Source organism: Oreochromis aureus, linkage group 20 (genome assembly GCF_013358895.1).
Source record: "Oreochromis aureus strain Israel breed Guangdong linkage group 20, ZZ_aureus, whole genome shotgun sequence".
In the NCBI taxonomy this organism is placed as follows: Eukaryota; Metazoa; Chordata; class Actinopteri; order Cichliformes; family Cichlidae; genus Oreochromis; species Oreochromis aureus.
In genome coordinates, this window is record NC_052961.1 from 3,523,154 (window position 1) to 3,538,546 (window position 15,393).

The following is a 15,393-nucleotide window of genomic DNA, read 5'->3' on the forward strand; positions in this document are numbered from 1 at the left end:
ACCTCCAGAGGGGGCGTGAAGCACAGCAATCTACGCCTGTTGAGACGCGCTCCTAGAAGTGACAATGTGACTACGATCCGGATGGCACTGCTCAACACCAGGTCATTAATGAACAAGTCCTTAATCCTAAATGACTTTTTAATCTCGTCAAGGCGAGATTTCTTGTTCCCAGGACCTCGGGTAGACTGGTGGAGGACCTCAGGTAGAGGTGGGAGGAAGTTTAGGAAGTCTCGTTTCACAGTACGATCCTATTCTTATTATTGGTGATTTTAATATTCATGTTTGTTGTGAGGACGACCCACTGGTTAAGGACTTTCTTACCCTTATTGACTCTTTTAATCTTACACAGTGGGTAAGTGGACCAATATTGTCATATGGTCTGGACGTGCACATTACGGATATAAGCGACACTTCCCAGTCATGTTTGATATTGAACTTTGTAATGTGGAATTGAATTGTGCGGGGCCCCTGTGCCAAGTGCGCTTGATTAATCCTGAGACTATCACCAGCTTCTCTGTGGCCTTTACTAACTCTAATTATTATAAAACCTACTGTAATTCAGCTATATCGGTTGATGAATTTTCTAACTCCTTTATTTCAACATGCTCCTCGATGTTAAACACTGTGGCTCCATTAAGGGCTAAACGCTTCCAGCCCACTTACCAACCATGGCTGAATGAATCCACTCGCGCTCTCAGGCGTGAATGTCGCCGAGCCCAGAGGAAATGGAAAAAAGACAAACTTCAGGTGTCCCTGGAAATCCTGCATAACTGCCGATCAAAATATCAGAAGACTGTCAAAACTGCTAAAGCTTCCTTCCTGACAGAACTTATTACTAACAACAGTCACAAGCCCCACGCTCTGTTTAAATCTTTAATTCAGTTATTAATCCCTGCTCTACCACTCAGAGGGATGCCTCCCTGGCTCTGTGAATAAATCTTACATTACTTTATAGATAAAATTTCAGCACCTAGGGCACCATATCTACCGGCAGTTAACCAAACCCCATTTTCTGAATTTTTTGGCTTTCTCCAGGTTTGTAATTTTGTTCATTCCAAAATTTCACAATCTGGAGAAACAGCTATATATGTCATGGCTGCAGTGGCAGGCCGTGTGGAGGTGAGATAAGGACCCAAAATTTAGGCAATGGCTGAGATGTAAGTGAGCTTTCATTGAAGGAGAGTAACATACAACCAAAAGTGAGGGTGGTGAGAAACAGAACTAAGAAATACTCTAAAACTGGGAAAACTAAGAACTAAATAACAACTTGAACACGAGAGGACAGAGAGCGGCAGTAACACGAAAAATGACCAGCAGGGAGAACAGCATGAAAGGACACAGACAGACCAGTAACAAGCAGGAGAAAACACAGGAGCAATCAGGGAATGAGAAACAGGAGGGAGACACAGCTGGGGTAAATTATACAACAATAATAAAATGAATAAAACAAGAAACAATCTGTAAAAGATGCAGACTAGACACTGAGAGACAGATTGAAAGAATATGACACATGGAACAAAAGGAAGACAGTGACTCAAACTAGAAACCAGAACAACAAATAACATCAAGAGAACAAAACCATGAATAACCATCAGGAAATAGAACTTAAACACAAAACACTGGGAAACATCCAGGACTGTGACGATGTGTGATGATTTGGAGACATTTCTTACTAGGCGAAAAGATAAAACTTTTATTTCTGCGTTTTATTCTTTACTATATGCTCATAGTAACAGCACATTGAGTGGTATTCATAAATGGGAGAGAAATCTTAGATCTGATTTTTTGCATAAGATTACACCGCATGTTTCCCCATTCTGTATCAAATGTCAAAAAGAAATTGGTACTTTTTTCCATTACTTTTAGGAATGCAAACTAATCAAAATATTCTGGAGTTTTATATCTCAAGAACTGAATAATATTTTTAAGAATCGGCTCCAAAGGGACGCCAGATACTTTCTTCTTGGTTTACCTTCAAAAGAATTAACTTTCACTTACTCGCAGTGTAAACTATGTGTTAAACTATTGCTGTTAGCTTGGAAATGTATTCTTATTAACTGGGTTATTAAAGATAAACCTCCCACTGTTACTTAGTGATACAGGGAATTGTTTAAAGTTATTCCTCATGACAGAGTTGCTGCTGAGGATTTGTTCCTCAGTGTTTGCCCCCCTTTGCTTACTTTTTTGCCAAATGTTCTGTCCCAACTGTTGAGAGGGGCTGGTTGTTTTTAAGGTGCCCCCAGGTAATTGGGAAGTGAGCACAAAGGATGAGAGTTCACTCTTGTGGGTTCTTTTTAAAATCTGTGGGTGAATACATGGTAAATACCTTTTTTTTCTTTTCCTTGTAGATTTTCCCCCTCTCTCGTCCTTTCCCCATATGTGTAACTGTAAATGTATGCATGACTTTAAATGTATGTGATTCTCTTTGGGTTTTTGTTTGTTTGTTTTGTTATGTTTTTGTGTTTGTGCTGATAATGAATAAAAACTGTTGAATCATAAAGTCAAATTAAGTTTGTAATGAATGAAATGTCTGCTGAAGGTGATGGAAGGTCACAGTTTAATATGTCCATTAATCTGCTATCCTTAGCATAGAGAAGCAGCGTGCCAAAGCAGGTCATTGTGAGATGAATTATCGCCTAAAGCTCTACTAAAAGTGATGCTGAAATTAGTCCTGTACAGTAATTTAAGTTCTTTTTTTGTATTTGTTCTCTGTATTTATTTATTTGTGTATTTTGGGGAACTTTCTTTGTCTCACTATATATGTAAACACAAAAATTGATAACGTATCAAAAATAATGATAGAATAAATAGTTTTAAAATGTTTTTCTGGATATTTTGTTAACTCCATTTACATTTAGAGAATTTTCACATACTTCACTGAAAAGGTATGCGCAACACTGTCTAGACCTCTTCGCCCTCCTCTGTTCCTCCCCTCCTGACCCGCATCCTGTGTAAATTTTTCTAGATCTGCCACTGGTGGTTGTTAAGAGGACTCTGTCATCAGGGGTAGTCCCCCAAATTTTTATCAGTCTCTCAAGCAGCTGTTCAAGAGCCCACCTTTGTCTAGATACACATAATATCACGTTAGAACAGAGCTTCCCAAAGTGGGGGGGCAGAGTCATTGCAGGGGGAGCGCGGTATGAAAAGGGGGGAAAAAACACGCTTGGACACTGCTAGCACGGGGCTCCCACACAAATGCAAAGCAGGAGATGAAGCATCGCTGAATATGTTTCCAAACCAACTTCATTCTAAGCCAAAGACTAGAAAATATGGTGAAGCATATCTTCCCTTTGGCTTCACCTGCACAAGTGCCGAGGTAGGTCTCCCCTGCAGAATTGGTTTTCCCTTCATCGGGAGCAGCTCTGGGCTGTTCAAATCACGGACATATAGTATCCCACATTCTTAATGTCAATGATTTTTTTAACTGGATAAGTAAAGGATATATAAAAGTCACTACCAAAAACTGACTGCGGCTTACCTTGTTACAGGAATGTTGTTTGTGTCTCAAGGTGACATGATATCATTAATGAGGGATACATGTGACACGTTTCACATATTAAGGCCAGCAAGTTATTTAAAGCGGTTTAAATATGAGCAATCAGATTTTGACAATACCGGAAATCAGTTTTTGGCAGATGATCACTTTTTGGCACAATACCGGAAACCCCAGCAAAACGGTGAAAATCCGTGAAGTAGAAACCATCCGTTTATTTATATGTTATCCATAAAACCCCTCATCACACTCATAGAAACCTTTCCCACGCTATTATAAGCCCTTTCTGCACCACGGCCAGGTTTTCCGGGGTGTTAGCCTGGTACATAACAAAGTAAAACAGGAAACACACACACGCAAAGACACAGACACAGAGATGCGGGCTAAACACATAGATCTGACAATGCTAGAGGGGATACACAGAACCAAAACACAAGAATAAACAAAGACACATCAAGAAATCAAAGATTAACAATACAGAACAGAAGACACTGGGTCACAGACACAGGACCGTGACAGATCCATGCAAAAACTGTATATTTTTTCAGATAATTCTGTGGTTACAACATAACTGAAGTGTTGATTTAACAAAAGATTAAATCGCCTGGTATGCGCCAGAAAGTCTCACGGCAGAAGACTAAATCAGCATCTAACAGTGACAAGCAGGTGTTGGGAAGTTCTTCCATCAACCCTGTTTCCTTCAGTTTTCTGATGTGGTACCGAGCAATGTGGAGTTTTCTTGCGAAGTATTTTGAAGACTACTCTTGTTGGTCTTCTGTGGTTTGTCACAGTCTTAATCGATGGAGACTGATTTGTTTGTTGACAGACTGATCACTCTGTACAACAAACACAGTTAGTGTCATGGTCCGGAGTCTGTGACTCCGTGTTTATGTTTTAGTTTATTATTATTCTGTGGTTTTGTTTATTCTGGGTTTTTGTACTCTCCTTTTTCACGTTTCACGTTCCTATGTTCTGTGTCCCGCAGTCTGTGTTACGTTTGTGTGTGTTGTGTTCAGTCGGTGTGTTTCCTGTTTTATGGTTCGTGTCTCTTGTCAGTGTTTCTAGTTTCACTCCCCCTGTCTCGTTATGTCCTTTTATTCCCAGCCGTGCCTCCCTCCTGTTTCCCATTCCCTGATTGCCCTGCGTGTATTTAAGCCCTGTGTTCCCTCGTCTTCGTTGCTGGTTCGTCTGTGTTACTCCCCTCCGTCATTCTGTGTAATTCCCTGTGTATCCCTGCATCTCCGTTTCTGGTTAGTCTCTGTTAGTTTTTCCCTGTTTAGGTCATTCTTTGGTTTAGGTTCATGCCCGTTATACTCCTGTTTGTTTCACCTGTCACTTCAATAAAGCTCGCTTGCACCAGAAGCTGCCTGCATCTGGGGTCCTACTTTCCACCTCCACTTGTCTGCCATAGCAGACGTGACAGTTAACCTGCAAGGATAAAACCAACATCACAACAGAGGACAAATAATCATTCCTGGACTAAAATATTATTCAAGCATGAGTGTTTTCTATTACCTCTAGAGTTAAAATTGTTCTGTTTATCTAAAAACACAACTGTTAAAATATTAATTTATGATGCTTCTTTTTCAGTGCGTTGACTTCATTACACTCCTTGGTATCACTTGTGCTTCAACTCCTATGTCATTGCTTGGATCAACAAAATGGTGCGGCAGTGAAATTTTGTTAAAAAAAAATTGTCATGGTCCTGAATCGGTGACACAGTGTTTTGTAATATTATTGATCCTTGATTTCATTATAATTTATCTTTGCTAGTCTCTTGGCTTTTGTTTCTGTATTTCTAGTTCCACAGTATCTCCTGATTTCTAGACTTTAGGTTTCTTAATGTGCCTTCCTCTACAAGGGCCTGATATCCACTTACAAGGAGATTATACTGCTACTGTTCTATCAAAATTTTAAATGAATATCCTCATATGTGGCTCTCAATTCATTTTGGAGGCCACTGTGGTTACTGTTCCTAGAACACAGTTTGGCATCTCTCCATTGGCAGCTTGTAGGTTTTTACTTTAATGATAATATAAGTTTAAGAGGTAGCTACACAGGGAATATATCTACACAAAAGGATTTGCACAAGTTATACACAGAAACAAAATATATAAATATATCTGCAGGTACAGTGTAAGGAGTAGTGATTAGTGCAGTGTAAGGTGTGACGTGATTGGTGGTTTTTCACATTGAGTAAGGGGTAGGAATGCTGGTTCCTGCTGTAAAAAATTACAGTTTTATAAATAGATGTAGGAATGTTGGTTTTATTATATTGTAATGAACATTGTGAGTAATGAATATTGTAAGTTAACCTACAGTCAGGGTGGAGGTAGGGCATATATGACAGCTTGTGGATAGAAGCTTCTATTGAGTCTGTTTTTCTTTGTCCTGATGGACCTGTGTAATGTACAAGAGGGAGTGAGGAAAAAAGTGAGTGTCTAGGGTGCGAGGGGTCCTTGCTTTCCGCAGAAGTCTGCCAGAATAAATGTGTCTGAGGGGAGTTAGTGTAGTGCCAACTGCCCGCTCTGCCACCCTCACCACCTCTTGTCCTCCACAGTACAGCAGTTGAAACAGAGTGTACAGCAGTAGGTTAGAAGGCTCTTGATGGTAGAGCAGTAAAAGTTAATTAGCAGTCTTTGGGGTATTTGGGCTTGACGCAGCTTCCTGAGAAAGTACATCCTTTGATGTGCTTTTCCTACCTGGTAGGAAATGTTTGTGGACCAGGTAAGGTCGGTAACTTCCTCTCTGTCAATGTAGAGTGCAATAATACATTAGGGATAAACGTTGTATTTCACAACGGTTTGTGATGATTATGTTCTCTTTGTGATTACATGAGCAGCCCTCAGATTCAGACACCAAACACCACCCAGTGACAACAGACAAGTAACTCCAAAGTGAACTGCTGACAACAGTACAAAGCCTTCTTAGACTGAGATTTCCATCAGCAATGGGGAACATTTAAACGCTGATGTGTACCGTAAACCAACACATACAGTATTTAATGTTTGACTCTCATTATCCACTGGAGCACAAACTGGGTGTCATCAAGACGCTACAACACAGAGCAAACACCATCCCCACAAACACAGCAGCCAGGGAAGCAGAAGAACAGCACATCAAGAAGGCCCTGAGTAAATGTGGTTATCCCAGCTGGACTTTTGTCAAAGCTGGGAAGACGCCAAAAGAAAGCTCCAGCTGATCCAGGAGAGAAGGACAACACCACATCTCTGTGGCTTTTAAGCCCCAAAACAATCTACGCCATGTACAAGTAACTTCTTCAGTCTCAGCTGACTGCAGGTTTCCCCAGTCTTATAAACATTTGCACAGTAACTGAAAGTAGCACCACTGAATGAACAATGGGCTGTGAGGTCAGCTCCTTGATGATTAATATGCAAATTGTCATGACCATTGATCAATAACAACTGATCAAAGACCATTAATGAAAGACCATTAATCATTGATCAAGACCATTGACAAATGGCCATGAGTACCATTCACAGAAAATTGGGGAATGGCTGCAATCAGTTCAGAGATGGTCTTTCCCTTTTCACATAAATGGCCTCCTTGACTCCGTGCTCAAACCAGCGTTCCTCCCTGTCCAGGATGTGGGCATCTTCATCCTTGAAAGAGTGTCCACCGGCCTGTAGGTGTAAACAGACTGCAGAGTCCTGGCCTGATGAGGTAGCTCTTCTGTTTTGTGCCATCCGCTTTGCCAGAGGTTGTTTGATTTCCCTGAGGGGGCCTAGTGGTACATCTTTCGCCATGTTACAGTGCTGTGATTGCAGCCATTCCCCAAATTTCTCTGAATGGCACTCATGGCCATTGATCAGGGATCTTTAATCAATACATAATAAAGGCTCAAAGGCATGTGCTGTGATGCTCAGACCTCTGATGAAGTCTCACAAGTATCAGCTTTCTTTTTATTGCTATAAAAATATGGATATGTACTGATAAGTGATCAGAATTATAATATTTCTGACTGCCAGAGGCAAATTTTCCCCCGACTGGAATCAAATCGAATCAATTAAAAAAAATCAGAGACCCAGCCCTAGTAGAACTTTTAGAACTTAGATCTTAGAACTGTTGGAACTGTAGTAGTGCTGCTGCCCTCTCCACAACAGTTGGAATAAAAAAAATGGCCACTCCACAGACAGGACCATGAATAAGCTTCTATACTGCTCAGATCTAGAGACTGGATAGGAGGACAAACATACGGCCTACCTGTGACTGCCGTGCAGCTTAGTCAAAACTGCCTGGTTATCTTGAAGAAAGTACATTAGTGCTCAATACGGCACTCGCAGAAGGCAAATGAGCAGTGATTGGGGGAAAAGCCTGTGTGGTCTTATACTGGCATAGGCCACCCTTTAAATAAAGTGCAGGTGTGTTCCCACTCATCCAAACTTGACTAGTAGCACTACAGAAACAGAGCAAAAAAGTGAGTGGGAGCGGTGGAGAGTAGCCCACATGACTACATCTGTTTATCTGTTGGGGGGGGTGGAGGGTTGTATTTGAAAATTTACATCAGCCTCAGCTCTAGAAAGTTTTCCATGAATTAAGAAAGTAAATTACCTGCATATTGAGCTTTTATCCTCAGGGAGGCGCTATAGACTAAAGAGTGCTGCAGGCCAGCGTGAAGCAGTGTCTGAACAGAAAAACAACCTGATTGTTTAAAATAAAGGTAAAGGCTGTCATTTGGATTTTATTACTACATAAACACATTTCTACATTACTTAAAACTTCATATATGCAGCACACATTGAAACACTACTGCCTCACTTTGTGGTTTGACCAAGCTTTGTTGGTCCAACCACTGCTTTGGGCTCATCCTTGAAGGAACTGCTGTCTTGTCTTGTCTTGTCTTGTTTTGTTCATCTCACCTTGCTTTATCCAGTTTTATTTTGAAATATTGTTTATATTTGTGGAGTGATCCCTTGCCTGTGTGTTTTGCTGGTTGTTTACCACTCCATTTGTACCTGCCAAGCTGACTTGCTTCAGTCGCCACAGAGAGCTATACAGAGCTATACTCTTTTTGGGGTGTGCTACGATCAAATATCACAACAACTATAACGGGTACAGGACAACCCTGTGTCACCTGCAGTTTTCTAGATGTTGTTCCGTGTTTAATTACTTCCTCGATGAGTTGTCAAGTTTGTTTTGGAAGTAATTTTCCATTCATTTCCTCCATTTATGGATAATGGATTTTATTTAGGGATGCAACTATACCAATTTTTTCAAACCGATACGATACCGATACTTGGATCTGAGTACTTGCCGATACTGAGTACAAAAACCGATACTTCTACCACACACACACACACACACACACACACACACACACACACACACACACAAATGCAATGAATTGGAAGACAGGTTTTATTTTATTCTTAATAAAAATGACCACAAAAAAATTTCAAGTGAAAAATAAGCACTTCTGTTAAATTATTGCGGAGTATCCACATTGTAATTTAACAAAATATCACTGAACTATTGGGCACTGTCTCGAGCTTTCAGAATAATAAATAAACACTTCTGTTTGGAATAAAATAAATACAAATTAGGTTTGAGAATAAAATAAACTTTTAAATTATTGCAGAGTGTCCATATTGTAAACAAACAAACAAAATAACGAAAGTATTTGGCATTGACGAACAAACTCCTCATCTGCCCGTGGATCATCAGTCCACTGTGCCGTTACACTGAGGACTGACATCGCGCACACACTGCTTGTCTTTACCTCTTCAGAAAGTTTTGGCACCATTATCTCCCTGATGTAGGGGCGGCTGGGAATTTCATATCGCGGCTCGAGTATGCTGAGAAGACGGTCAATTTCCATGACCGGCATTGGCTGGTCATCCAGAGAAATAAAATGAGTCAGAGCCTCTGTTATTTTAACAGCCAGTGGATTTTCTCTTGACATTTTTCATCGCTTTTCCAAAACCTGAGTTCAAGTTAGCTGTTGTGGTCCACACTGCTGACATTTTGTTTAGCCTAGCTACAGCAGCCTCCAGTTTCTCTTTTTTATCTGGAGCCGCCAGTCTCACTCGCCTAACCCTGTGCCTGTTTAGCACGGGATGTCCCCCTAGTGGCCAATCTAAAAAACTACAACAGAAATGACCAGCCACCCTCTGACTAATGAAATAAGTTAGTATCGGTTCATGGTATCGGTTAACTTTTACGAGTATGAGTACACACACATTTTACAGTATCGGCCCCGATACCCGATACCAGTATCGGTATCAGTGCATCCCTAATTTTATTGTGGTTTGCTGGAGTCTCACAGCCCTCCAAATGGCTTTGTAACCCTTTCCACAATAAGGCACTTGCAAACAAACACATATTTCTACTGCAGCATTTGTCTTAGATTGGCCTCTTTTAAGGATCAATTATGTGTGCCATTAAAACGTTTTAAATCACTGTGATTAGGCAGGAGAAATAATGAAGAACATGACTTCCTTTACTAGATTTTAGAACAAACATTGTTAACAAATCAAAGGGCTCAGGAAACATTTTGAGAAACATTTATGAGACAGGAAACATTTTGAATAAAATCAAAGGGATTAACTTCATCACTTCTGCAAATTCAGTCTTTTTCTTTTTTAAACCACAGAACATCTCGTTGGTTTTGTAATGAGCTAACGCATATTCAAATGCAACACTAAATTTGTGGTGAGCTTATTGTAAAACATAAAAAGTAACAAAGAGGAACATCTGATACCAACACGAACAGGAAGCAGCTGGTGTGTGGGCAAACTGGTGTCCATGGTGACAGTACAAGGTAAACAAGCTGTTTGAAGTTAGTGCTGAAACTGAATGTGATTGGATAGTGCTTGGTCAAAACAATGCATTGTTGTCAGACAAGACCCAATGGGCTGCAAGGTGACTGTTAATGCAAATGGAACAGTTTAATTGTTTAAAACATCAAACGCACCTGAAAATGACCTTTCATCTTTCTTAGAAAAAATGAAATTTGTTCTGCTGCTCATATAATTGTGACCTGTGTATGTGCTGTTACCAACACCAACCACTAATATTGCCAAATCAAGCGGAACTGAAATCTTTGAGACTGAGATTTGAGTTTGCTACTTTAAGCTCAACATGAAGGTTTCCGTGATGTAATGGTTAGTAGTAGTAATATTTTTATCTTATATATAGCCTCACCGGATACAAGTACTCGAGTTCTTAATGTGCAGTCTTTTATTATCAGCAAAGCCAGAAATTTCTCCCATTTGTCCAAAAAAACGTGTGTATGTGTTTGTAGATATCTATCTATATCTCTATATCACTATATATTTTTTAAAAAATAATAAATAATAAAATAATAAGAAAACTACAAAAACAAAACAAACAAACAAAACAAGTGAAAGCTAAAGTACTTCATTACGTTGGTACAGTTTTGTATGCTAAACCCTGTCAGTTTGTGCTCTGGTGCTTGGATTGGTGGGTTGACTGCTGGAGTTTTCCAAGCTCTCAGTGATGACTTCATGGCAGACACATACAGGTTCACATTATGTAGCAGTCCACTGCAGGATGTACAGTTTTAATTTCTCTAGACTTTCATATTTTATTCAAAAAACTGAGGTAGCAGACCTATTTCTTATTTCTTCCTGTGCAGTCATAAAAAAAAGTCTAGAAAACAGGAAAACACTATTTTAACATGATTGAATATTAAATAAATTAGAGAAATAGGTAAGAGATGGATTGGAGATCTAGGTTCACCAATTCTATGTGCTCCCCAAAAATCATAGCGGTCCAATTTTGCCATCATCAAGAGAAGATCTTTGTGTAAAATGACACCACATTAGCTATCAAAACAATGTCACGGGAACAATGTGCTATTATCAGAGCTTAAGGTGGACCAACAAAATATCAAACGGTATGACTTTTTTTGCAGAAGAATTTATTTTGATGAATGTTTTTTTTATTTACAGGACTCCATTTAAATGTTTATTAATGTAAAAGCTGAATTTTCAATAGGCTACAGAGAAAATAAAGCATAATAAAAAAGTTCTTTAGATTTATCATTACAAACAGCAACAACACAAAATGGACACTTTACATAGTCTGACAAAGATTGTATAAAGAGAGACTGGGCCTCTGGTGCAGGAAGTTGCAAAGGAAAGGAGGTCTGGGTGTCTCTGCTTAGACCGCTGAACCCAACACATGAACCCAGGTAAGCTTCAGAAAACAGACTGCTGGATGGGCACGATTTCTTGTGGTAACTTGCATTGATTCTGTAGCTGCCTCTCATAATCCTCTTTCAGGAGGATTCATCAAATAATGGTTCGCTGTCTCTGATCTCTATCAGACAGAAAAACATTTTTGTCAGAAAACAGAGTTGTGTCTGTAAAGAACAAAGTTATTACAGTCAGAACTGGACTGAAAACTAAACGTCGGTGTAAACTGAATCAAATTAAACCAGACTTGAAAAATTAAAACAATTAAAATAAAACACAATACACACACAACCTGAGGAATCGTTAGTTTTTACTGGGACAAAATTGTACTTAAAGCCTGTTCTTACTTCTGGGCCCTATTCCAGGCAGTGTGTGCAACAAACACAGAGTTCTGACTTTGTTCACTGAGGAATTGAGAAGATGGTGATGTTGAATAGAAAAAACAGGAATAGGCGATTAAAAGCTTTATTTTACAGGCACTGTGAGCAGATCTAAAATCTGATCTGGATGGGAAAAGACCAGAATGATCAGAATTGGATCTGAGCCTGATTTAGTCTGAATTAATGATTCTTATTCATGTTCTTGCTATGCAATTGGCCTATGAGTGACCATTTAGGTGATTTTCAGTAAAAGATATTGAGGTACAGCCCAAATTTTTAAAAACTGCAGCATTAAAATTGTTGTTTAACATAATTTAAATGACTGAATGTCTTTCTGTGAACAAGTTCCTACTTAAAATGTTCAGAATACAGACAGTCTGCATTTAAAAATTCCCTTTAGACTACTTTTAATCCCATTTTAGATTTTTAAAGTAATTTGGTGCTCGTTTTCACTCAGATATTCACATCGTATCCATCCAACACATGACTCATCAGTTTGTTATGTGTCTGAAGCTTCATACAAAGAAGTTTAACCCATATATACTATTCAGGTTGAACTGACCCATTTTGACATTTAACAGCAGCAAACACCATAAATTTCATTTTTTTTTTACTTTAAATTTGATTACTTGAAGTGACCCAAAATACATAAACAATACATTATTTAAAAAATTTATACTTTTTTTTGCTTTTCCAAATGCTACATTTTTTTTACATTGAGGCTGTGACTGTCAAATTTTACCTGTAGCTCCTGAGATAATGAGTTTGGGTCAAATAAAGGAAAATACATTTTACAAATTTTATGGAGTCATGAAACTGTGAAACTCTACATGCCACAAAGTTCAAGGGGACAGGGAGCAGAAGGTGACATGGACTGGAGATCTGAGACAGGCTGGCAGGGCGTCGCAGTAGTTAGCACAGTCACCTCACAGGAGCGAGATTCAAACCTGGCTCGGGCCTTTCTGTGTGGAGTTTGTCTGTTTGAACAACTCCAGAATACCTCGGTTCTCTGCCTTCTTTCCATAATCCAAACTCACTATAAAGTGGTTAAATTGAACTCTAATTATTAAAAAGTGTAACATTTAAATGAGTTCATCCTTCATTAATTCAAATAGGATGATAAATACGCTGGTTCACCACTTATTACTTTGGATAAAATATAAATTTCTAATAACAGATCAGTTTGAAAGTTCATGTCTAAGCTGAATCACAGCTTTTGACTCAGTTTAGAAATTTACTGTCTGATGTGTCATTATGATAGTTTTGTAAATGTAAAACCAGCAAAAAAATAAGCACTTGATATGCAACAGTTTTAGTGAAAACAAGTACAGCAGAGGCCTCGGGTGAAGTGTCTGGTTTTTTGAATTATCACAGTAAAAGTTAAGTTAAGTGATGTCAAGAAAGCTGTAAGGTGAAATAAGGATTGTGGGTGTATTTACCTTGTGACAATGCTTGAAGTTCATACTTTTGTGCCTGCAAAATAATTTTATGAATGAATAAAAAAAATGTGCTCCTTCAGTGATTGAGCATGGCGCCCCTGACAGAGTCTGGCAGCTGTAACATCTGTATATAACACATCACTTTACCTGCTGATGTGCTGCTGCTTGATGATGCTGTCCCCCTCTGTTGGAGCTCCCCTCACTGATCCAGTTGATCTGCTGGTTGGTTGCTTCTGGTTTTTGATGTTTTGCTTTATTGATCATTTGTTGAGCAACATTTAAACAGCCGTCCCAGTCTTTCCTTTTTATGTTGCTCATAATTTCTTTAGTCAAAGTCTCATTTGCTTCTTTCCTCAAAAGCTCCTCCAGAACTTTTTTCTCTTCTTCCAAAATCAGTTTGTAGTAAAACGTTTTCTTGTTGCACCAACTGTATTTTTCTTCAAACCATTTTCTCCACCCACTCCAAGTCATGAAGAAAGCTGCAAGAGTCATGCTGAGGAGCAGAGAGTAAGCAGCAAGCTGAAAAAGAAGCAACAAACATACAAAACATTTAACAGCATTAATGTGTCTGTGTATTTATTATACTTTCATAAATTAAAAAAACAGAACAGTACAATAACATTACATATTCACTGAGTACATATGCACATCCTCACCTTTGACTTCATTTGCAGCTCAGTTATTTGAGCTGTTTCATCAGCCGTGAGACCCTCAGGTTCACAGAACAACTTCCTCTTTTTTTCATCAGTGGTACAGCAACTATACCAGTCTGTGAAAAGCAACACAGCTACAATCCACAGCAGACTGATTAGAAACGCTCTGATAACGCGCTTGAGTACAATGCACAAAAACGTGGATGGATGCTCCGCTGTGCTCCGAAATGTCTGGTCTATCAGGAGCACCAGGAAAAATACTAAAAAAACAGGCACGACCACCATTTCATTGCAATCAAAAGTGTGGCCTGAGCAAGCGCACATCTTGGCCTGCAGATACATAAATGCGAAGAAAATCCCAATGCCTGTGCCAGTGGTGCCGATTTTTCCACTACGAGCATATTGCAGGAGTTTTTTCAACATCTTGAGCAGTTCGGTGCCTGCTGAGGCTGCAGCTTCTGACCTGTAAAATTACAGACACGGAAAAAGAAATATTTCCTGCTTTTCACACCAAGTATCACAGTCTCTTTGAAAGTCAGCTTGATATCTCAGTCCTATAGCAGCTGTGAAATGAGCAAGTCGTCCAGTCAAAGTGATGAAATGAGCTCTCTTCTCCCACCCTCACATAAGAACCACGAGTGTTGCTCCTACAGGTGGCAGGATGCAAACGCAATGCGACGTCATGAGAAGGAGTTTAAACAGCACTCTGTTCAAAACTGTTTCCAAAGTCGTGTCAGCGAATTTCAAAATTTTCCCAAATTGTGTGTCACGACAGGTTTTTTGATGAATGAGTTGAAATGATGAATTCTATCAGCACTGCACAGTATTAGGTACTTTTAGGTACCAAAACTTATTTAAATACAGTAATTTAGGCTTAGATTCTGTTAGTTATCATAATCCAGGCTTCATAATATTTCTGTTTTTTATGTTTATTTTTTCAACTGCATTATGACTAACAACAAAAAATCTCCACAGTTTGAAACGTAGAGTGTTACAGATACAAAGTGAATTTATGTTATTTTTGTCATGAGATGTTAAAACGTGTGTTTAACACAATTTAGTCACCACAGCCTGTGGAGTCTACTGTAAAGAGATGGCAATGACTCAACCAACTTTTTATTCAGTGTTGAAACAAAAAGAATGTCAAGCAAACATGAACAAGAGAGAGGAAGAAGAAAAAGAATGCAAGCAGGGTGGAGTGGGTGGAGATGACTGTCAGGGGTGATTTGTGGCAGAACAAGTGAAAGT

At 39.2% G+C, this 15,393-nt stretch overlaps 1 protein-coding gene across 2 annotated transcripts; it reads right to left on the reverse strand.

The window, feature by feature from the left end:
* Positions 1-11,392: 11,392 nt before the first annotated feature.
* On the reverse strand, positions 11,393-14,758 carry LOC116309570. 2 transcript variants are annotated; one of them, XM_039604094.1, is made up of 4 exons: positions 14,149-14,758; positions 13,640-14,011; positions 13,493-13,526; positions 11,393-11,797 (listed from the first exon to the last, which is right to left on the reverse strand). In XM_039604094.1, exons 1-4 carry the CDS (start codon positions 14,566-14,568, stop codon positions 11,757-11,759), a joined length of 867 nt encoding a protein of 288 aa, XP_039460028.1. In that variant the 5' UTR covers positions 14,569-14,758; the 3' UTR covers positions 11,393-11,756. The 2 variants fall into 2 exon arrangements, with proteins under 2 accessions (XP_039460028.1, XP_039460029.1); XM_039604095.1 differs by lacking the exon at positions 13,493-13,526.
* Between the last annotated feature and the right edge of the window lie 635 nt (positions 14,759-15,393).